The sequence below is a fragment of the Salvelinus alpinus genome, chromosome 10 (genome assembly GCF_045679555.1).
Source record: "Salvelinus alpinus chromosome 10, SLU_Salpinus.1, whole genome shotgun sequence".
NCBI lineage: Eukaryota > Metazoa > Chordata > Actinopteri > Salmoniformes > Salmonidae > Salvelinus > Salvelinus alpinus.
The window spans coordinates 3,543,845-3,567,488 of NC_092095.1; the positions used below are offsets into that span (position 1 = coordinate 3,543,845).

At 47.1% G+C, this 23,644-nt stretch overlaps 1 protein-coding gene across 1 annotated transcript in view; it reads right to left on the reverse strand.

Annotated features, from left to right (window-relative positions):
• The window catches only part of LOC139531447 (patched domain-containing protein 1-like), a 93,393-nt gene extending 70,078 nt beyond the window's left edge, over positions 1–23,315 (reverse strand). Inside the window, exons 1-3 of the mRNA XM_071327897.1 lie at positions 22,285–23,315; positions 21,958–22,076; positions 1,993–2,094 (exon numbers count right to left, since the gene is read on the reverse strand). Coding sequence (XP_071183998.1) covers positions 1,993–2,094; positions 21,958–22,076; positions 22,285–22,371 — 308 coding nt within the window. The 5' untranslated portion in view covers positions 22,372–23,315. The remainder of the gene's footprint in view (positions 1–1,992; positions 2,095–21,957; positions 22,077–22,284) is intronic.
• Between the last annotated feature and the right edge of the window lie 329 nt (positions 23,316–23,644).

Below are 23,644 nucleotides of genomic sequence, written 5' to 3' on the forward strand. Positions count from 1 at the left end.
GTGTATAATATGCAGATAATAGTAGAGACAGAGATATTAGATAGTAATAGTAGATAACATGTAAATGATAGTAAATAAAATTTAAATAATAGTACATAATATGTAGATAATAGTAGACAAAATGTAGATAAAAGTATTGACAGAGCTATTAGACTAATAGTAGATAATAGTAGATAATAGTAGATACTAGTAGAGACAGAGCTATTAGACAGTAATAGTAGATAATAGTAGATAATAGTAGATAATAGTAGATATGTAGATAATAGTAGATACTAGTAGAGACAGAGATATTAGACAGTAATAGTAGATAATAGTAGATAATAGTAGATATGTAGATAATAGTAGATAATAGTAGAGACAGAGATATTAGACAGTAATAGTAGATAATAGTAGATACTAGTAGATATGTAGATAATAGTAGAGACATAGATATTAGACAGTAATAGTAGATAATAGTAGATACTAGTAGAGACAGAGATATTAGACAGTAATAGTAGATAATAGTAGATACTAGTAGATATGTAGATAATAGTAGATACTAGTAGAGACAGAGATATTAGACAGTAATAGTAGATAATAGTAGATACTAGTAGATATGTAGATAATAGTAGATAATAGTAGAGACAGAGCTATTAGACAGTAATAGTAGATAATAGTAGATAATAGTAAATACTAGTAGATATGTAGATAATAGTAGATACTAGTAGAGACATAGATATTAGACAGTAATAGTAGATACTAGTAGAGACAGAGATATTAGACAGTAATAGTAGATAATAGTAGATAATAGTAGATAATAGTAGATATGTAGATAATAGTAGATACTAGTAGAGACAGAGATATTAGACAGTAATAGTAGATAATAGTAGATAATAGTAGATATGTAGATAATAGTAGATAATAGTAGAGACAGAGATATTAGACAGTAATAGTAGATACTAGTAGATATGTAGATAATAGTAGAGACAGAGATATTAGACAGTAATAGTAGATAATAGTAGATACTAGTAGATATGTAGATAATAGTAGATAATAGTAGATAATAGTAGATACTAGTAGAGACAGAGCTATTAGACAGTAATAGTAGATAATAGTAGATAATAGTAGATATGTAGATAATAGTAGATACTAGTAGAGACAGAGATATTAGACAGTAATAGTAGATAATAGTAGATAATAGTAGATATGTAGATAATAGTAGATAATAGTAGAGACAGAGATATTAGACAGTAATAGTAGATACTAGTAGAGACAGAGCTATTAGACAGTAATAGTAGATAATAGTAGATACTAGTAGATATGTAGATAATAGTAGATAATAGTAGAGACACAGCTATTAGACAGTAATAGTAGATAATAGTAGATAATAGTAAATACTAGTAGATATGTAGATAATAGTAGATACTAGTAGAGACAGAGATATTAGACAGTAATAGTAGATAATAGTAGATAATAGTAGATAATAGTAGATAATAGTAGACACTAGTAGAGACAGAGATATTAGACAGTAATAGTAGATATGTAGATAATAGTAGATAATAGTAGAAACAGAGATATTAGACAGTAATAGTAGATAATAGTAGATAATAGTAGATAATAGTAAATAATAGTAGATACTAGTAGATATGTAGATACTAGTAGAGACAGAGATATTAGACAGTAATAGTAGATAATAGTAGATAATAGTAAATAATAGTAGATACTAGTAGATATGTAGATACTAGTAGAGACAGAGATATTAGACAGTAATAGTAGATAATAGTAGATACTAGTAGATATGTAGATAATAGTAGATAATAGTAGAGACAGAGATATTAGACAGTAATAGTAGATAATAGTAAAAACTAGTAGATACTAGTAGATATGTATATAATAGTAGAGACAGAGATATTAGACAGTAATAGTAGATAATAGTAGATACTAGTAGATATGTAGATAATAGTAGATACTAGTAGAGACAGAGCTATTAGACAGTAATAGTAGATAACAGACCTGTTGACAGGAAACAGTGAGTCCACCAGGTTTCCTTCCATCTTCGCCAGACTGTGTTTAGGAACCAGGAGGGACTCCACGTTACCTTCCACTCTGTACCGACTAAAACACACACACAATAGCAGAATAACTTTCTGCAACATGTCATCATTTAGGAGTCTGCTACAGGCCTGCACCAATCAACATGTCATCATGGAGGAGTCTGCTACAGGCCTGCACCAATCAACATGTCATCATGGAGGAGTCTGCTACAGGCCTGCACCAATCAACATGTCATCATTTAGGAGTCTGCTACAGGCCTGCACCAATCAACATGTCATCATGGAGGAGTCTGCTACAGGCCTGCACCAATCAACATGTCATCATTTAGGAGTCTGCTACAGGCCTGCACCAATCAACATGTCATCATGGAGGAGTCTGCTACAGGCCTGCACCAATCAACATGTCATCATTTAGGAGTCTGCTACAGGCCTGCACCAATCAACATGTCATCAAGGAGGAGTCTGCTACAGGCCTGCACCAATCAACATGTCATCATGGAGGAGTCTGCTACAGGCCTGCACCAATCAACATGTCATCATGGAGGAGTCTGCTACAGGCCTGCACCAATCAACATGTCATCATTTAGGAGTCTGCTACAGGCCTGCACCAATCAACATGTCATCATGGAGGAGTCTGCTACAGGCCTGCACCAATCAACATGTCATCATTTAGGAGTCTGCTACAGGCCTGCACCAATCAACATGTCATCATTTAGGAGTCTGCTACAGGCCTGCAACTATCAACATGTCATCATGGAGGAGTCTGCTACAGGCCTGCACCAATCAACATGTCATCATTTAGGAGTCTGCTACAGGCCTGCACCAGTCAACATGTCATCATGGAGGAGTCTGCTACAGGCCTGCACCAATCAACATGTCATCATGGAGGAGTCTGCTACAGGCCTGCACCAATCAACATGTCATCATTTAGGAGTCTGCTACAGGCCTGCACCAATCAACATGTCATCATGGAGGAGTCTGCTACAGGCCTGCACCAATCAACATGTCATCATGGAGGAGTCTGCTACAGGCCTGCACCAATCAACATGTCATCATTTAGGAGTCTGCTACAGGCCTGCACCAATCAACATGTCATCATGGAGCAGTCTGCTACAGGCCTGCACCAATCAACATGTCATCATTTAGGAGTCTGCTACAGGCCTGCACCAATCAACATGTCATCATGGAGGAGTCTGCTACAGGCCTGCACCAATCAACATGTCATCATTTAGGAGTCTGCTACAGGCCTGCACCAATCAACATGTCATCATGGAGGAGTCTGCTACAGGCCTGCACCAATCAACATGTCATCATGGAGGAGTCTGCTACAGGCCTGCACCAATCAACATGTCATCATGGAGGAGTCTGCTACAGGCCTGCACCAATCAACATGTCATCATGGAGGAGTCTGCTACAGGCCTGCACCAATCAACATGTCATCATGGAGGAGTCTGCTACAGGCCTGCACCAATCAACATGTCATCATTTAGGAGTCTGCTACAGGCCTGCACCAATCAACATGTCATCATGGAGGAGTCTGCTACAGGCCTGCACCAATCAACATGTCATCATTTAGGAGTCTGCTACAGGCCTGCACCAATCAACATGTCATCATGGAGGAGTCTGCTACAGGCCTGCACCAATCAACATGTCATCATTTAGGAGTCTGCTACAGGCCTGCACCAATCAACATGTCATCATGGAGGAGTCTGCTACAGGCCTGCACCAATCAACATGTCATCATTTAGGAGTCTGCTACAGGCCTGCACCAATCAACATGTCATCATGGAGGAGTCTGCTACAGGCCTGCACCAATCAACATGTCATCATTTAGGAGTCTGCTACAGGCCTGCACCAATCAACATGTCATCATTTAGGAGTCTGCTACAGGCCTGCAACTATCAACATGTCATCATGGAGGAGTCTGCTACAGGCCTGCACCAATCAACATGTCATCATTTAGGAGTCTGCTACAGGCCTGCACCAGTCAACATGTCATCATGGAGGAGTCTGCTACAGGCCTGCACCAATCAACATGTCATCATGGAGGAGTCTGCTACAGGCCTGCACCAATCAACATGTCATCATTTAGGAGTCTGCTACAGGCCTGCACCAATCAACATGTCATCATGGAGGAGTCTGCTACAGGCCTGCACCAATCAACATGTCATCATGGAGGAGTCTGCTACAGGCCTGCACCAATCAACATGTCATCATTTAGGAGTCTGCTACAGGCCTGCACCAATCAACATGTCATCATGGAGGAGTCTGCTACAGGCCTGCACCAATCAACATGTCATCATTTAGGAGTCTGCTACAGGCCTGCACCAATCAACATGTCATCATGGAGGAGTCTGCTACAGGCCTGCACCAATCAACATGTCATCATTTAGGAGTCTGCTACAGGCCTGCACCAATCAACATGTCATCATGGAGGAGTCTGCTACAGGCCTGCACCAATCAACATGTCATCATGGAGGAGTCTGCTACAGGCCTGCACCAATCAACATGTCATCATGGAGGAGTCTGCTACAGGCCTGCACCAATCAACATGTCATCATGGAGGAGTCTGCTACAGGCCTGCACCAATCAACATGTCATCATGGAGGAGTATGCTACAGGCCTGCACCAATCAACATGTCATCATTTAGGAGTCTGCTACATGCCTGCACCAATCAACATGTCATCATGGAGGAGTCTGCTACAGGCCTGCACCAATCAACATGTCATCATTTAGGAGTCTGCTACAGGCCTGCACCAATCAACATGTCATCATGGAGGAGTCTGCTACAGGCCTGCACCAATCAACATGTCATCATTTAGGAGTCTGCTACAGGCCTGCACCAATCAACATGTCATCATGGAGGAGTCTGCTACAGGCCTGCACCAATCAACATGTCATCATTTAGGAGTCTGCTACAGGCCTGCACCAATCAACATGTCATCATGGAGGAGTCTGCTACAGGCCTGCACCAATCAACATGTCATCATTTAGGAGTCTGCTACAGGCCTGCACCAATCAACATGTCATCATGGAGGAGTCTGCTACAGGCCTGCACCAATCAACATGTCATCATTTAGGAGTCTGCTACAGGCCTGCACCAATCAACATGTCATCATGGAGGAGTCTGCTACATGCCTGCACCAATCAACATGTCACCATGGAGGAGTCTGCTACAGGCCTGCACCAATCAACATGTCATCATGGAGGAGTCTGCTACAGGCCTGCACCAATCAACATGTCATCATTTAGGAGTCTGCTACAGGCCTGCACCAATCAACATGTCATCATGGAGGAGTCTGCTACAGGCCTGCACCAATCAACATGTCATCATGGAGGAGTCTGCTACAGGCCTGCACCAATCAACATGTCATAATTTAGGAGTCTGCTACAGGCCTGCACCAATCAACATGTCATCATGGAGGAGTCTGCTACAGGCCTGCACCAATCAACATGTCATCATTTAGGAGTCTGCTACAGGCCTGCACCAATAAACATGTCATCATTTAGGAGTCTGCTACAGGCCTGCACCAATCAACATGTCATCATTTAGGAGTCTGCTACAGGCCTGCACCAATCAACATGTCATCATTTAGGAGTCTGCTACAGGCCTGCACCAATCAACATGTCATCATGGAGGAGTCTGCTACAGGCCTGCACCAATCAACATGTCATCATGGAGGAGTCTGCTACAGGCCTGCACCAATCAACATGTCATCATGGAGGAGTCTGCTACAGGCCTGCACCAATCAACATGTCATCATGGAGGAGTCTGCTACAGGCCTGCACCAATCAACATGTCATCATTTAGGAGTCTGCTACAGGCCTGCACCAATCAACATGTCATCATTTAGGAGTCTGCTACAGGCCTGCACCAATCAACATGTCATCATTTAGGAGTCTGCTACAGGCCTGCACCAATCAACATGTCATCATGGAGGAGTCTGCTACAGGCCTGCACCAATCAACATGTCATCATGGAGGAGTCTGCTACAGGCCTGCACCAATCAACATGTCATCATTTAGGAGTCTGCTACAGGCCTGCACCAATCAACATGTCATCATTTAGGAGTCTGCTACAGGCCTGCAACTATCAACATGTCATCATGGAGGAGTCTGCTACAGGCCTGCACCAATCAACATGTCATCATGGAGGAGTCTGCTACAGGCCTGCACCAATCAACATGTCATCATTTAGGAGTCTGCTACAGGCCTGCACCAATCAACATGTCATCAAGGAGGAGTCTGCTACAGGCCTGCACCAATCAACATGTCATCATGGAGGAGTCTGCTACAGGCCTGCACCAATCAACATGTCATCATGGAGGAGTCTGCTACAGGCCTGCACCAATCAACATGTCATCATTTAGGAGTCTGCTACAGGCCTGCACCAATCAACATGTCATCATGGAGGAGTCTGCTACAGGCCTGCACCAATCAACATGTCATCATTTAGGAGTCTGCTACAGGCCTGCACCAATCAACATGTCATCATTTAGGAGTCTGCTACAGGCCTGCACCAATCAACATGTCATCATTTAGGAGTATGCTACAGGCCTGCACCAATCAACATGTCATCATTTAGGAGTCTGCTACAGGCCTGCACCAATCAACATGTCATCATGGAGGAGTCTGCTACAGGCCTGCACCAATCAACATGTCATCATGGAGGAGTCTGCTACAGGCCTGCACCAATCAACATGTCATCATGGAGGAGTCTGCTACAGGCCTGCACCAATCAACATGTCATCATTTAGGAGTCTGCTACAGGCCTGCACCAATCAACATGTCATCATGGAGGAGTCTGCTACAGGCCTGCACCAATCAACATGTCATCATTTAGGAGTCTGCTACAGGCCTGCACCAATCAACATGTCATCATGGAGGAGTCTGCTACAGGCCTGCACCAATCAACATGTCATCATTTAGGAGTCTGCTACAGGCCTGCACCAATCAACATGTCATCATGGAGGAGTCTGCTACAGGCCTGCACCAATCAACATGTCATCATTTAGGAGTCTGCTACAGGCCTGCAACTATCAACATGTCATCATGGAGGAGTCTGCTACAGGCCTGCACCAATCAACATGTCATCATGGAGGAGTCTGCTACAGGCCTGCACCAATCAACATGTCATCATTTAGGAGTCTGCTACAGGCCTGCACCAATCAACATGTCATCATGGAGGAGTCTGCTACAGGCCTGCACCAATCAACATGTCATCATGGAGGAGTCTGCTACAGGCCTGCACCAATCAACATGTCATCATTTAGGAGTCTGCTACAGGCCTGCACCAATCAACATGTCATCATGGAGGAGTCTGCTACAGGCCTGCACCAATCAACATGTCATCATTTAGGAGTCTGCTACAGGCCTGCACCAATCAACATGTCATCATGGAGGAGTCTGCTACAGGCCTGCACCAATCAACATGTCATCATTTAGGAGTCTGCTACAGGCCTGCACCAATCAACATGTCATCATGGAGGAGTCTGCTACAGGCCTGCACCAATCAACATGTCATCATGGAGGAGTCTGCTACAGGCCTGCACCAATCAACATGTCATCATGGAGGAGTCTGCTACAGGCCTGCACCAATCAACATGTCATCATGGAGGAGTCTGCTACAGGCCTGCACCAATCAACATGTCATCATGGAGGAGTATGCAACAGGCCTGCACCAATCAACATGTCATCATTTAGGAGTCTGCTACATGCCTGCACCAATCAACATGTCATCATGGAGGAGTCTGCTACAGGCCTGCACCAATCAACATGTCATCATTTAGGAGTCTGCTACAGGCCTGCACCAATCAACATGTCATCATGGAGGAGTCTGCTACAGGCCTGCACCAATCAACATGTCATCATGGAGGAGTCTGCTACAGGCCTGCACCAATCAACATGTCATCATGGAGGAGTCTGCTACAGGCCTGCACCAATCAACATGTCATCATTTAGGAGTCTGCTACAGGCCTGCACCAATCAACATGTCATCATGGAGGAGTCTGCTACAGGCCTGCACCAATCAACATGTCATCATGGAGGAGTCTGCTACAGGCCTGCACCAATCAACATGTCATCATTTAGGAGTCTGCTACAGGCCTGCACCAATCAACATGTCATCATGGAGGAGTCTGCTACAGGCCTGCACCAATCAACATGTCATCATTTAGGAGTCTGCTACAGGCCTGCACCAATCAACATGTCATCATGGAGGAGTCTGCTACAGGCCTGCACCAATCAACATGTCATCATGGAGGAGTCTGCTACAGGCCTGCACCAATCAACATGTCATCATGGAGGAGTCTGCTACAGGCCTGCACCAATCAACATGTCATCATGGAGGAGTCTGCTACAGGCCTGCACCAATCAACATGTCATCATTTAGGAGTCTGCTACAGGCCTGCACCAATCAACATGTCATCATTTAGGAGTCTGCTACAGGCCTGCACCAATCAACATGTCATCATGGAGGAGTCTGCTACAGGCCTGCACCAATCAACATGTCATCATTTAGGAGTCTGCTACAGGCCTGCACCAATCAACATGTCATCATGGAGGAGTATGCAACAGGCCTGCACCAATCAACATGTCATCATTTAGGAGTCTGCTACATGCCTGCACCAATCAACATGTCATCATGGAGGAGTCTGCTACAGGCCTGCACCAATCAACATGTCATCATTTAGGAGTCTGCTACAGGCCTGCACCAATCAACATGTCATCATGGAGGAGTCTGCTACAGGCCTGCACCAATCAACATGTCATCATGGAGGAGTCTGCTACAGGCCTGCACCAATCAACATGTCATCATGGAGGAGTCTGCTACAGGCCTGCACCAATCAACATGTCATCATTTAGGAGTCTGCTACAGGCCTGCACCAATCAACATGTCATCATGGAGGAGTCTGCTACAGGCCTGCACCAATCAACATGTCATCATGGAGGAGTCTGCTACAGGCCTGCACCAATCAACATGTCATCATTTAGGAGTCTGCTACAGGCCTGCACCAATCAACATGTCATCATGGAGGAGTCTGCTACAGGCCTGCACCAATCAACATGTCATCATTTAGGAGTCTGCTACAGGCCTGCACCAATCAACATGTCATCATGGAGGAGTCTGCTACAGGCCTGCACCAATAAACATGTCATCATTTAGGAGTCTGCTACAGGCCTGCACCAATCAACATGTCATCATTTAGGAGTCTGCTACAGGCCTGCACCAATCAACATGTCATCATGGAGGAGTCTGCTACAGGCCTGCACCAATCAACATGTCATCATGGAGGAGTCTGCTACAGGCCTGCACCAATCAACATGTCATCATGGAGGAGTCTGCTACAGGCCTGCACCAATCAACATGTCATCATGGAGGAGTCTGCTACAGGCCTGCACCAATCAACATGTCATCATTTAGGAGTCTGCTACAGGCCTGCACCAATCAACATGTCATCATTTAGGAGTCTGCTACAGGCCTGCACCAATCAACATGTCATCATGGAGGAGTCTGCTACAGGCCTGCACCAATCAACATGTCATCATGGAGGAGTCTGCTACAGGCCTGCACCAATCAACATGTCATCATTTAGGAGTCTGCTACAGGCCTGCACCAATCAACATGTCATCATTTAGGAGTCTGCTACAGGTCTGCACCAATCAACATGTCATCATGGAGGAGTCTGCTACAGGCCTGCACCAATCAACATGTCATCATGGAGGAGTCTGCTACAGGCCTGCACCAATCAACATGTCATCATTTAGGAGTCTGCTACAGGCCTGCACCAATCAACATGTCATCATTTAGGAATCTGCTACAGGCCTGCACCAATCAACATGTCATCATGGAGGAGTCTGCTACAGGCCTGCACCAATCAACATGTCATCATGGAGGAGTCTGCTACATGCCTGCACCAATCAACATGTCATCATTTAGGAGTCTGCTACAGGCCTGCACCAATCAACATGTCATCATGGAGGAGTCTGCTACAGGCCTGCACCAATCAACATGTCATCATTTAGGAGTCTGCTACAGGCCTGCACCAATCAACATGTCATCATGGAGGAGTCTGCTACAGGCCTGCACCAATCAACATGTCATCATGGAGGAGTCTGCTACAGGCCTGCACCAATCAACATGTCATCATTTAGGAGTCTGCTACAGGCCTGCACCAATCAACATGTCATCATTTAGGAGTCTGCTACAGGCCTGCACCAATCAACATGTCATCATTTAGGAGTCTGCTACAGGCCTGCACCAATCAACATGTCATCATGGAGGAGTCTGCTACAGGCCTGCACCAATCAACATGTCCTCATTTAGGAGTCTGCTACAGGCCTGCACCAATCAACATGTCATCATGGAGGAGTCTGCTACAGGCCTGCACCAATCAACATGTCATCATGGAGGAGTCTGCTACAGGCCTGCACCAATCAACATGTCATCATGGAGGAGTCTGCTACAGGCCTGCACCAATCAACATGTCATCATTTAGGAGTCTGCTACAGGCCTGCACCAATCAACATGTCATCATGGAGGAGTCTGCTACAGGCCTGCACCAATCAACATGTCATCATGGAGGAGTCTGCTACAGGCCTGCACCAATCAACATGTCATCATTTAGGAGTCTGCTACAGGCCTGCACCAATCAACATGTCATCATGGAGGAGTCTGCTACAGGCCTGCACCAATCAACATGTCATCATGGAGGAGTCTGCTACAGGCCTGCACCAATCAACATGTCATCATTTAGGAGTCTGCTACAGGCCTGCACCAATCAACATGTCATCATGGAGGAGTCTGCTACAGGCCTGCACCAATCAACATGTCATCATGGAGGAGTCTGCTACAGGCCTGCACCAATCAACATGTCATCATTTAGGAGTCTGCTACAGGCCTGCACCAATCAACATGTCATCATGGAGGAGTCTGCTACAGGCCTGCACCAATCAACATGTCATCATTTAGGAGTCTGCTACAGGCCTGCACCAATCAACATGTCATCATGGAGGAGTCTGCTACAGGCCTGCACCAATCAACATGTCATCATGGAGGAGTCTGCTACAGGCCTGCACCAATCAACATGTCATCATGGAGGAGTCTGCTACAGGCCTGCACCAATCAACATGTCATCATGGAGGAGTCTGCTACAGGCCTGCACCAATCAACATGTCATCATTTAGGAGTCTGCTACAGGCCTGCACCAATCAACATGTCATCATTTAGGAGTCTGCTACAGGCCTGCACCAATCAACATGTCATCATGGAGGAGTCTGCTACAGGCCTGCACCAATCAACATGTCATCATTTAGGAGTCTGCTACAGGCCTGCACCAATCAACATGTCATCATGGAGGAGTATGCAACAGGCCTGCACCAATCAACATGTCATCATTTAGGAGTCTGCTACATGCCTGCACCAATCAACATGTCATCATGGAGGAGTCTGCTACAGGCCTGCACCAATCAACATGTCATCATTTAGGAGTCTGCTACAGGCCTGCACCAATCAACATGTCATCATGGAGGAGTCTGCTACAGGCCTGCACCAATCAACATGTCATCATGGAGGAGTCTGCTACAGGCCTGCACCAATCAACATGTCATCATGGAGGAGTCTGCTACAGGCCTGCACCAATCAACATGTCATCATTTAGGAGTCTGCTACAGGCCTGCACCAATCAACATGTCATCATGGAGGAGTCTGCTACAGGCCTGCACCAATCAACATGTCATCATGGAGGAGTCTGCTACAGGCCTGCACCAATCAACATGTCATCATTTAGGAGTCTGCTACAGGCCTGCACCAATCAACATGTCATCATGGAGGAGTCTGCTACAGGCCTGCACCAATCAACATGTCATCATTTAGGAGTCTGCTACAGGCCTGCACCAATCAACATGTCATCATGGAGGAGTCTGCTACAGGCCTGCACCAATAAACATGTCATCATTTAGGAGTCTGCTACAGGCCTGCACCAATCAACATGTCATCATTTAGGAGTCTGCTACAGGCCTGCACCAATCAACATGTCATCATGGAGGAGTCTGCTACAGGCCTGCACCAATCAACATGTCATCATGGAGGAGTCTGCTACAGGCCTGCACCAATCAACATGTCATCATGGAGGAGTCTGCTACAGGCCTGCACCAATCAACATGTCATCATGGAGGAGTCTGCTACAGGCCTGCACCAATCAACATGTCATCATTTAGGAGTCTGCTACAGGCCTGCACCAATCAACATGTCATCATTTAGGAGTCTGCTACAGGCCTGCACCAATCAACATGTCATCATGGAGGAGTCTGCTACAGGCCTGCACCAATCAACATGTCATCATGGAGGAGTCTGCTACAGGCCTGCACCAATCAACATGTCATCATTTAGGAGTCTGCTACAGGCCTGCACCAATCAACATGTCATCATTTAGGAGTCTGCTACAGGTCTGCACCAATCAACATGTCATCATGGAGGAGTCTGCTACAGGCCTGCACCAATCAACATGTCATCATGGAGGAGTCTGCTACAGGCCTGCACCAATCAACATGTCATCATTTAGGAGTCTGCTACAGGCCTGCACCAATCAACATGTCATCATTTAGGAGTCTGCTACAGGCCTGCACCAATCAACATGTCATCATGGAGGAGTCTGCTACAGGCCTGCACCAATCAACATGTCATCATGGAGGAGTCTGCTACATGCCTGCACCAATCAACATGTCATCATTTAGGAGTCTGCTACAGGCCTGCACCAATCAACATGTCATCATGGAGGAGTCTGCTACAGGCCTGCACCAATCAACATGTCATCATTTAGGAGTCTGCTACAGGCCTGCACCAATCAACATGTCATCATGGAGGAGTCTGCTACAGGCCTGCACCAATCAACATGTCATCATGGAGGAGTCTGCTACAGGCCTGCACCAATCAACATGTCATCATTTAGGAGTCTGCTACAGGCCTGCACCAATCAACATGTCATCATTTAGGAGTCTGCTACAGGCCTGCACCAATCAACATGTCATCATTTAGGAGTCTGCTACAGGCCTGCACCAATCAACATGTCATCATGGAGGAGTCTGCTACAGGCCTGCACCAATCAACATGTCCTCATTTAGGAGTCTGCTACAGGCCTGCACCAATCAACATGTCATCATGGAGGAGTCTGCTACAGGCCTGCACCAATCAACATGTCATCATGGAGGAGTCTGCTACAGGCCTGCACCAATCAACATGTCATCATGGAGGAGTCTGCTACAGGCCTGCACCAATCAACATGTCATCATTTAGGAGTCTGCTACAGGCCTGCACCAATCAACATGTCATCATGGAGGAGTCTGCTACAGGCCTGCACCAATCAACATGTCATCATGGAGGAGTCTGCTACAGGCCTGCACCAATCAACATGTCATCATTTAGGAGTCTGCTACAGGCCTGCACCAATCAACATGTCATCATGGAGGAGTCTGCTACAGGCCTGCACCAATCAACATGTCATCATGGAGGAGTCTGCTACAGGCCTGCACCAATCAACATGTCATCATTTAGGAGTCTGCTACAGGCCTGCACCAATCAACATGTCATCATGGAGGAGTCTGCTACAGGCCTGCACCAATCAACATGTCATAATTTAGGAGTCTGCTACAGGCCTGCACCAATCAACATGTCATCATGGAGGAGTCTGCTACAGGCCTGCACCAATCAACATGTCATCATTTAGGAGTCTGCTACAGGCCTGCACCAATCAACATGTCATCATGGAGGAGTCTGCTACAGGCCTGCACCAATCAACATGTCATCATGGAGGAGTCTGCTACAGGCCTGCACCAATCAACATGTCATCATGGAGGAGTCTGCTACAGGCCTGCACCAATCAACATGTCATCATGGAGGAGTCTGCTACAGGCCTGCACCAATCAACATGTCATCATGGAGGAGTCTGCTACAGGCCTGCACCAATCAACATGTCATCATGGAGGAGTCTGCTACAGGCCTGCACCAATCAACATGTCATCATGGAGGAGTCTGCTACAGGCCTGCACCAATCAACATGTCATCATGGAGGAGTCTGCTACAGGCCTGCACCAATCAACATGTCATCATTTAGGAGTCTGCTACAGGCCTGCACCAATCAACATGTCATCATGGAGGAGTCTGCTACAGGCCTGCACCAATCAACATGTCATCATTTAGGAGTCTGCTACAGGCCTGCACCAATCAACATGTCATCATGGAGGAGTCTGCTACATGCCTGCACCAATCAACATGTCATCATGGAGGAGTCTGCTACAGGCCTGCACCAATCAACATGTCATCATTTAGGAGTCTGCTACAGGCCTGCAACTATCAACATGTCATCATGGAGGAGTCTGCTACAGGCCTGCACCAATCAACATGTCATCATGGAGGAGTCTGCTACATGCCTGCACCAATCAACATGTCATCATGGAGGAGTCTGCTACAGGCCTGCACCAATCAACATGTCATCATTTAGGAGTCTGCTACAGGCCTGCACCAATCAACATGTCATCATGGAGGAGTCTGCTACAGGCCTGCACCAATCAACATGTCATCATTTAGGAGTCTGCTACAGGCCTGCACCAATCAACATGTCATCATTTAGGAGTCTGCTACAGGCCTGCACCAATCAACATGTCATCATTTAGGAGTCTGCTACAGGCCTGCACCAATCAACATGTCATCATGGAGGAGTCTGCTACAGGCCTGCACCAATCAACATGTCATCATGGAGGAGTCTGCTACAGGCCTGCACCAATCAACATGTCATCATGGAGGAGTCTGCTACAGGCCTGCACCAATCAACATGTCATCATTTAGGAGTCTGCTACAGGCCTGCACCAATCAACATGTCATCATTTAGGAGTCTGCTACAGGCCTGCACCAATCAACATGTCATCATTTAGGAGTCTGCTACAGGCCTGCACCAATCAACATGTCATCATTTAGGAGTCTGCTACAGGCCTGCACCAATCAACATGTCATCATGGAGGAGTCTGCTACAGGCCTGCACCAATCAACATGTCATCATGGAGGAGTCTGCTACATGCCTGCACCAATCAACATGTCATCATTTAGGAGTCTGCTACAGGCCTGCACCAATCAACATGTCATCATGGAGGAGTCTGCTACAGGCCTGCACCAATCAACATGTCATCATGGAGGAGTCTGCTACAGGCCTGCACCAATCAACATGTCATCATGGAGGAGTCTGCTACAGGCCTGCACCAATCAACATGTCATCATGGAGGAGTCTGCTACAGGCCTGCACCAATCAACATGTCATCATGGAGGAGTCTGCTACAGGCCTGCACCAATCAACATGTCATCATTTAGGAGTCTGCTACAGGCCTGCACCAATCAACATGTCATCATTTAGGAGTCTGCTACAGGCCTGCACCAATCAACATGTCATCATGGAGGAGTCTGCTACAGGCCTGCACCAATCAACATGTCATCATGGAGGAGTCTGCTACATGCCTGCACCAATCAACATGTCATCATGGAGGAGTCTGCTACAGGCCTGCACCAATCAACATGTCATCATGGAGGAGTCTGCTACAGGCCTGCAACTATCAACATGTCATCATTTAGGAGTCTGCTACAGGCCTGCACCAATCAACATGTCATCATGGAGGAGTCTGCTACAGGCCTGCACCAATCAACATGTCATCATGGAGGAGTCTGCTACAGGCCTGCACCAATCAACATGTCATCATGGAGGAGTCTGCTACAGGCCTGCACCAATCAACATGTCATCATTTAGGAGTCTGCTACAGGCCTGCACCAATCAACATGTCATCATTTAGGAGTCTGCTACAGGCCTGCACCAATCAACATGTCATCATGGAGGAGTCTGCTACAGGCCTGCACCAATCAACATGTCATCATGGAGGAGTCTGCTACATGCCTGCACCAATCAACATGTCATCATTTAGGAGTCTGCTACAGGCCTGCACCAATCAACATGTCATCATGGAGGAGTCTGCTACAGGCCTGCACCAATCAACATGTCATCATTTAGGAGTCTGCTACAGGCCTGCACCAATCAACATGTCATCATTTAGGAGTCTGCTACAGGCCTGCACCAATCAACATGTCATCATGGAGGAGTCTGCTACAGGCCTGCACCAATCAACATGTCATCATTTAGGAGTCTGCTACAGGCCTGCACCAATCAACATGTCATCATGGAGGAGTCTGCTACATGCCTGCACCAATCAACATGTCATCATGGAGGAGTCTGCTACAGGCCTGCACCAATCAACATGTCATCATTTAGGAGTCTGCTACAGGCCTGCAACTATCAACATGTCATCATGGAGGAGTCTGCTACAGGCCTGCACCAATCAACATGTCATCATTTAGGAGTCTGCTACAGGCCTGCACCAATCAACATGTCATCATGGAGGAGTCTGCTACATGCCTGCACCAATCAACATGTCATCATGGAGGAGTCTGCTACAGGCCTGCACCAATCAACATGTCATCATTTAGGAGTCTGCTACAGGCCTGCAACTATCAACATGTCATCATGGAGGAGTCTGCTACAGGCCTGCACCAATCAACATGTCATCATTTAGGAGTCTGCTACAGGCCTGCACCAATCAACATGTCATCATTTAGGAGTCTGCTACAGGCCTGCACCAATCAACATGTCATCATTTAGGAGTCTGCTACAGGCCTGCACCAATCAACATGTCATCATGGAGGAGTCTGCTACAGGCCTGCACCAATCAACATGTCATCATGGAGGAGTCTGCTACAGGCCTGCACCAATCAACATGTCATCATGGAGGAGTCTGATACAGGCCTGCACCAATCAACATGTCATCATTTAGGAGTCTGCTACAGGCCTGCACCAATCAACATGTCATCATTTAGGAGTCTGCTACAGGCCTGCACCAATCAACATGTCATCATTTAGGAGTCTGCTACAGGCCTGCACCAATCAACATGTCATCATGGAGGAGTCTGCTACAGGCCTGCACCAATCAACATGTCATCATGGAGGAGTCTGCTACAGGCCTGCACCAATCAACATGTCATCATGGAGGAGTCTGCTACAGGCCTGCACCAATCAACATGTCATCATTTAGGAGTCTGCTACAGGCCTGCACCAATCAACATGTCATCATTTAGGAGTCTGCTACAGGCCTGCACCAATCAACATGTCATCATTTAGGAGTCTGCTACAGGCCTGCACCAATCAACATGTCATCATTTAGGAGTCTGCTACAGGCCTGCACCAATCAACATGTCATCATGGAGGAGTCTGCTACAGGCCTGCACCAATCAACATGTCATCATGGAGGAGTCTGCTACATGCCTGCACCAATCAACATGTCATCATTTAGGAGTCTGCTACAGGCCTGCACCAATCAACATGTCATCATGGAGGAGTCTGCTACAGGCCTGCACCAATCAACATGTCATCATGGAGGAGTCTGCTACAGGCCTGCACCAATCAACATGTCATCATGGAGGAGTCTGCTACAGGCCTGCACCAATCAACATGTCATCATGGAGGAGTCTGCTACAGGCCTGCACCAATCAACATGTCATCATGGAGGAGTCTGCTACAGGCCTGCACCAATCAACATGTCATCATTTAGGAGTCTGCTACAGGCCTGCAACTATCAACATGTCATCATTTAGGAGTCTGCTACAGGCCTGCACCAATCAACATGTCATCATTTAGGAGTCTGCTACAGGCCTGCACCAATCAACATGTCATCATGGAGGAGTCTGCTACAGGCCTGCACCAATCAACATGTCATCATGGAGGAGTCTGCTACAGGCCTGCACCAATCAACATGTCATCATGGAGGAGTCTGCTACAGGCCTGCACCAATCAACATGTCATAATTTAGGAGTCTGCTACAGGCCTGCACCAATCAACATGTCATCATGGAGGAGTCTGCTACAGGCCTGCACCAATCAACATGTCATCATGGAGGAGTCTGCTACATGCCTGCACCAATCAACATGTCATCATTTAGGAGTCTGCTACAGGCCTGCACCAATCAACATGTCATCATGGAGGAGTCTGCTACAGGCCTGCACCAATCAACATGTCATCATTTAGGAGTCTGCTACAGGCCTGCACCAATCAACATGTCATCATTTAGGAGTCTGCTACAGGCCTGCACCAATCAACATGTCATCATGGAGGAGTCTGCTACAGGCCTGCACCAATCAACATGTCATCATGGAGGAGTCTGCTACAGGCCTGCACCAATCAACATGTCATCATGGAGGAGTCTGCTACAGGCCTGCACCAATCAACATGCCATCATGGAGGAGTCTGCTACAGGCCTGCACCAATCAACATGTCATCATGGAGGAGTCTGCTACAGGCCTGCACCAATCAACATGTCATCATGGAGGAGTCTGCTACAGGCCTGCACCAATCAACATGTCATCATGGAAGAGTCTGCTACAGGCCTGCACCAATCAACATGTCATCATGAAGGAGTCTGCTACAGGCCTGCACCAATCAACATGTCATCATGGAGGAGTCTGCTACAGACCTGCACCAATCAACATGTCATCATGGAGGAGTCTGCTACAGGCCTGCACCAATCAACATGTCATCATGGAGGAGTCTGCTACATGCCTGCACCAATCAACATGTCATCATTTAGGAGTCTGCTACAGGCCTGCACCAATCAACATGTCATCATGGAGGAGTCTGCTACAGGCCTGCACCAATCAACATGTCATCATTTAGGAGTCTGCTACAGGCCTGCACCAATCAACATGTCATCATTTAGGAGTCTGCTACAGGCCTGCACCAATCAACATGTCATCATGGAGGAGTCTGCTACAGGCCTGCACCAATCAACATGTCATCATGGAGGAGTCTGCTACAGGCCTGCACCAATCAACATGTCATCATGGAGGAGTCTGCTACAGGCCTGCACCAATCAACATGCCATCATGGAGGAGTCTGCTACAGGCCTGCACCAATCAACATGTCATCATGGAGGAGTCTGCTACAGGCCTGCACCAATCAACATGTCATCATGGAGGAGTCTGCTACAGGCCTGCACCAATCAACATGTCATCATGGAAGAGTCTGCTACAGGCCTGCACCAATCAACATGTCATCATGAAGGAGTCTGCTACAGGCCTGCACCAATCAACATGTCATCATGGAGGAGTCTGCTACAGGCCTGCACCGATCAACATGTCATCATTTAGGAATCTGCTACAGGCCTGCACCAATCAACATGTCATCATTTAGGAGTCTGCTACAGGCCTGCACCAATCAACATGTCATCATGGAGGAGTCTGCTACAGGCCTGCACCAATCAACATGTCATCATGGAGGAGTCTGCTACAGGCCTGCACCAATCAACATGTCATCATGGAGGAGTCTGCTACAGGCCTGCACCAATCAACATGTCATCATTTAGGAGTCTGCTACAGGCCTGCACCAATCAACATGTCATCATGGAGGAGTCTGCTACAGGCCTGCACCAATCAACATGTCATCATTTAGGAGTCTGCTACAGGCCTGCACCAATCAACATGTCATCATGGAGGAGTCTGCTACAGGCCTGCACCAATCAACATGTCATCATGGGGGAGTCTGCTACAGGCCTGCACCAATCAACATGTCATCATGGAGGAGTCTGCTACAGGCCTGCACCAATCAACATGTCATCATGGAGGAGTCTGCTACATGCCTGCACCAATCAACATGTCATCATTTAGGAGTCTGCTACAGGCCTGCACCAATCAACATGTCATCATGGAGGAGTCTGCTACAGGCCTGCACCAATCAACATGTCATCATTTAGGAGTCTGCTACAGGCCTGCACCAATCAACATGTCATCATTTAGGAGTCTGCTACAGGCCTGCACCAATCAACATGTCATCATTTAGGAGTCTGCTACAGGCCTGCACCAATCAACATGTCATCATTTAGGAGTCTGCTACAGGCCTGCACCAATCAACATGTCATCATGGAGGAGTCTGCTACAGGCCTGCACCAATCAACATGTCATCATGGAGGAGTCTGCTACAGGCCTGCACCAATCAACATGTCATCATGGAGGAGTCTGCTACAGGCCTGCACCAATCAACATGTCATCATGGAGGAGTCTGCTACAGGCCTGCACCAATCAACATGTCATCATGGAAGAGTCTGCTACAGGCCTGCACCAATCAACATGTCATCATGAAGGAGTCTGCTACAGGCCTGCACCAATCAACATGTCATCATGGAGGAGTCTGCTACAGACCTGCACCAATCAACATGTCATCATGGAGGAGTCTGCTACAGGCCTGCACCAATCAACATGTCATCATGGAGGAGTCTGCTACATGCCTGCACCAATCAACATGTCATCATTTAGGAGTCTGCTACAGGCCTGCACCAATCAACATGTCATCATGGAGGAGTCTGCTACAGGCCTGCACCAATCAACATGTCATCATTTAGGAGTCTGCTACAGGCCTGCACCAATCAACATGTCATCATTTAGGAGTCTGCTACAGGCCTGCACCAATCAACATGTCATCATGGAGGAGTCTGCTACAGGCCTGCACCAATCAACATGTCATCATGGAGGAGTCTGCTACAGGCCTGCACCAATCAACATGTCATCATGGAGGAGTCTGCTACAGGCCTGCACCAATCAACATGCCATCATGGAGGAGTCTGCTACAGGACTGCACCAATCAACATGTCATCATGGAGGAGTCTGCTACAGGCCTGCACCAATCAACATGTCATCATGGAGGAGTCTGCTACAGGCCTGCACCAATCAACATGTCATCATGGAAGAGTCTGCTACAGGCCTGCACCAATCAACATGTCATCATGAAGGAGTCTGCTACAGGCCTGCACCAATCAACATGTCATCATGGAGGAGTCTGCTACAGACCTGCACCAATCAACATGTCATCATGGAGGAGTCTGCTACAGGCCTGCACCGATCAACATGTCATCATTTAGGAATCTGCTACAGGCCTGCACCAATCAACATGTCATCATTTAGGAGTCTGCTACAGGCCTGCACCAATCAACATGTCATCATGGAGGAGTCTGCTACAGGCCTGCACCAATCAACATGTCATCATGGAGGAGTCTGCTACAGGCCTGCACCAATCAACATGTCATCATTTAGGAGTCTGCTACAGGCCTGCACCAATCAACATGTCATCATGGAGGAGTCTGCTACAGGCCTGCACCAATCAACATGTCATCATTTAGGAGTCTGCTACAGGCCTGCACCAATCAACATGTCATCATGGAGGAGTCTGCTACAGGCCTGCACCAATCAACATGTCATCATGGGGGAGTCTGCTACAGGCCTGCACCAATCAACATGTCATCATGGAGGAGTCTGCTACAGGCCTGCACCAATCAACATGTCATCATGGAGGAGTCTGCTACATGCCTGCACCAATCAACATGTCATCATTTAGGAGTCTGCTACAGGCCTGCACCAATCAACATGTCATCATTTAGGAGTCTGCTACAGGCCTGCACCAATCAACATGTCATCATTTAGGAGTCTGCTACAGGCCTGCACCAATCAACATGTCATCATTTAGGAGTCTGCTACAGGCCTGCACCAATCAACATGTCATCATTTAGGAGTCTGCTACAGGCCTGCACCAATCAACATGTCATCATGGAGGAGTCTGCTACAGGCCTGCACCAATCAACATGTCATCATGGAGGAGTCTGCTACAGGCCTGCACCAATCAACATGTCATCATTTAGGAGTCTGCTACAGGCCTGCACCAATCAACATGTCATCATGGAGGAGTCTGCTACAGGCCTGCACCAATCAACATGCTGTGGCCCTTCACGCCATGTGGCTTCTTTTTCTGAATAAAAAAATATAACATTGAGCTCTGTATGTGTAGGTGTGTCTGTTACCTGAAGCTGGCCCCCAGCAGGACAGACACCAGTACGGGGGCGGAGGCGAAGAAGACTGGGTGGCTCGCCACGAACCGACCCAGAGCCTGGAAAGAGCTCCTCAGGCCTGCCTGCAACACCTGAATCACACACACACACACACATATATACACAGAGAAACACATGAACATCCTTTCTCTCTCTCTCTCTCACAAACACACAAACATCCTTCTCTCTCTCACAAACATCCTTCTCTCTCTCACAAACATCCTTCTCTCTCTCACAAACACACAAACATCTCTCTCTCACACACACACACAAACATCCTTCTCTCTCTCACAAACACACCTGGCGCAGCATCCTCCTAGCGCGCTCTGGACACAACGTCTTGAGCCTCTCCCACCAGCGAGAGGAAACAGCGGGCACGCCGACCATCAGGTGCACACAGCATCGGGTCCACAGGCACTACTGTCCCAGTGTTCTCCGGTAGACAGACAGACAGGAAGGAGGACAGCCTAGTTCTCCCTGGTCAGACAGCTCCTTTTCAGGGCTTCACTCATCAGAGCCCCTGGCGGCAGACTGTAGCTCCAACAGATAAATAACCTGCAGATCTCTGTCTCTCTCTCTCTTTGCCTTTCTCTCTTCCCCCAATTTGCTCTATCTTTCCCCCCACTTCCTCTCTCTCTCCCAACTCTCTATCTTTTCTCCCTCAACTCTCCCTCTCTCCACAGGTTGGGTGCAGCAGACAGTAGACACACAGTAGCCTAGAGAGCAGCAGATACCGGGAGATAATGGCACTTACATAGAGAAAGCTCCATAGAAAGACGACAGAACTCGAACTAACCTACATGGGTAAATGAAGGCAACAGAGATCCAGTGAAAGCAGACAAGAGAAGCGATAGCCTATCCTTAAAGCAGCTAGATGGTGACGTTATAATCCAGAGTGGGCGCAGTGGACCCTCATATCTCCCGCCTCATCCACCCTTCTCTGGGTGTCGCCAAGATAGATACAATCGCTAGTTTAGCGCGGTAACTCGGTAATCCAGTAGCACTGGCCCAGAGAGTGCAGGCTCGGTAAAACTAGGTGAAAAAAGATTCCCCGGTGTGTGTAGGTGATGTTATCCGGTTAGGTCGCGCTGCAGCGGTAAAGGCTTTGTCATCGCCTCCTCACGCGCCACTGCCCCATTATCACCCCGGTGGCTCCACGCCACTCTCTCTTCCACTGGCCGCTCCTCTCCGTTGTCCTCACGCTCTAACAAACTGACATCACTAATTACCGGCTGGCTGGTAAACAGTGATTCCGTTACTGATGCACCTCTTGGTGTCACAGCTTCCCGCGCCCCGCCTCTCTCCCGCCTCGCTGGTAATGCAGAGACTCAAACTCCGAATATCCTTTATTTCAGGCAGTCAGTGGGAGCGCCAGCCTCTTTCTCTGTAACTGTTATCAGTTACCAGCTAAAATATTAGAATCAGATTACAGATACTTTTCAAAAAGTAGATGATTACTTATTCGATTACTTTTACATTTAAAAAATGTTTGTGACAAAAAAAATCTGACATTCAATTAGTCATCGAAAAAAAGTCACACGTTTAAATTAAATTGGTTAAATTTGTTCCACCTGAGGGAGAACAAAAGTCAGAGTCTTATATGATGACACACAAAATGCATTTGAAGGATCCTTTTGTCTTCTTCTAATGCCTCTTAAGT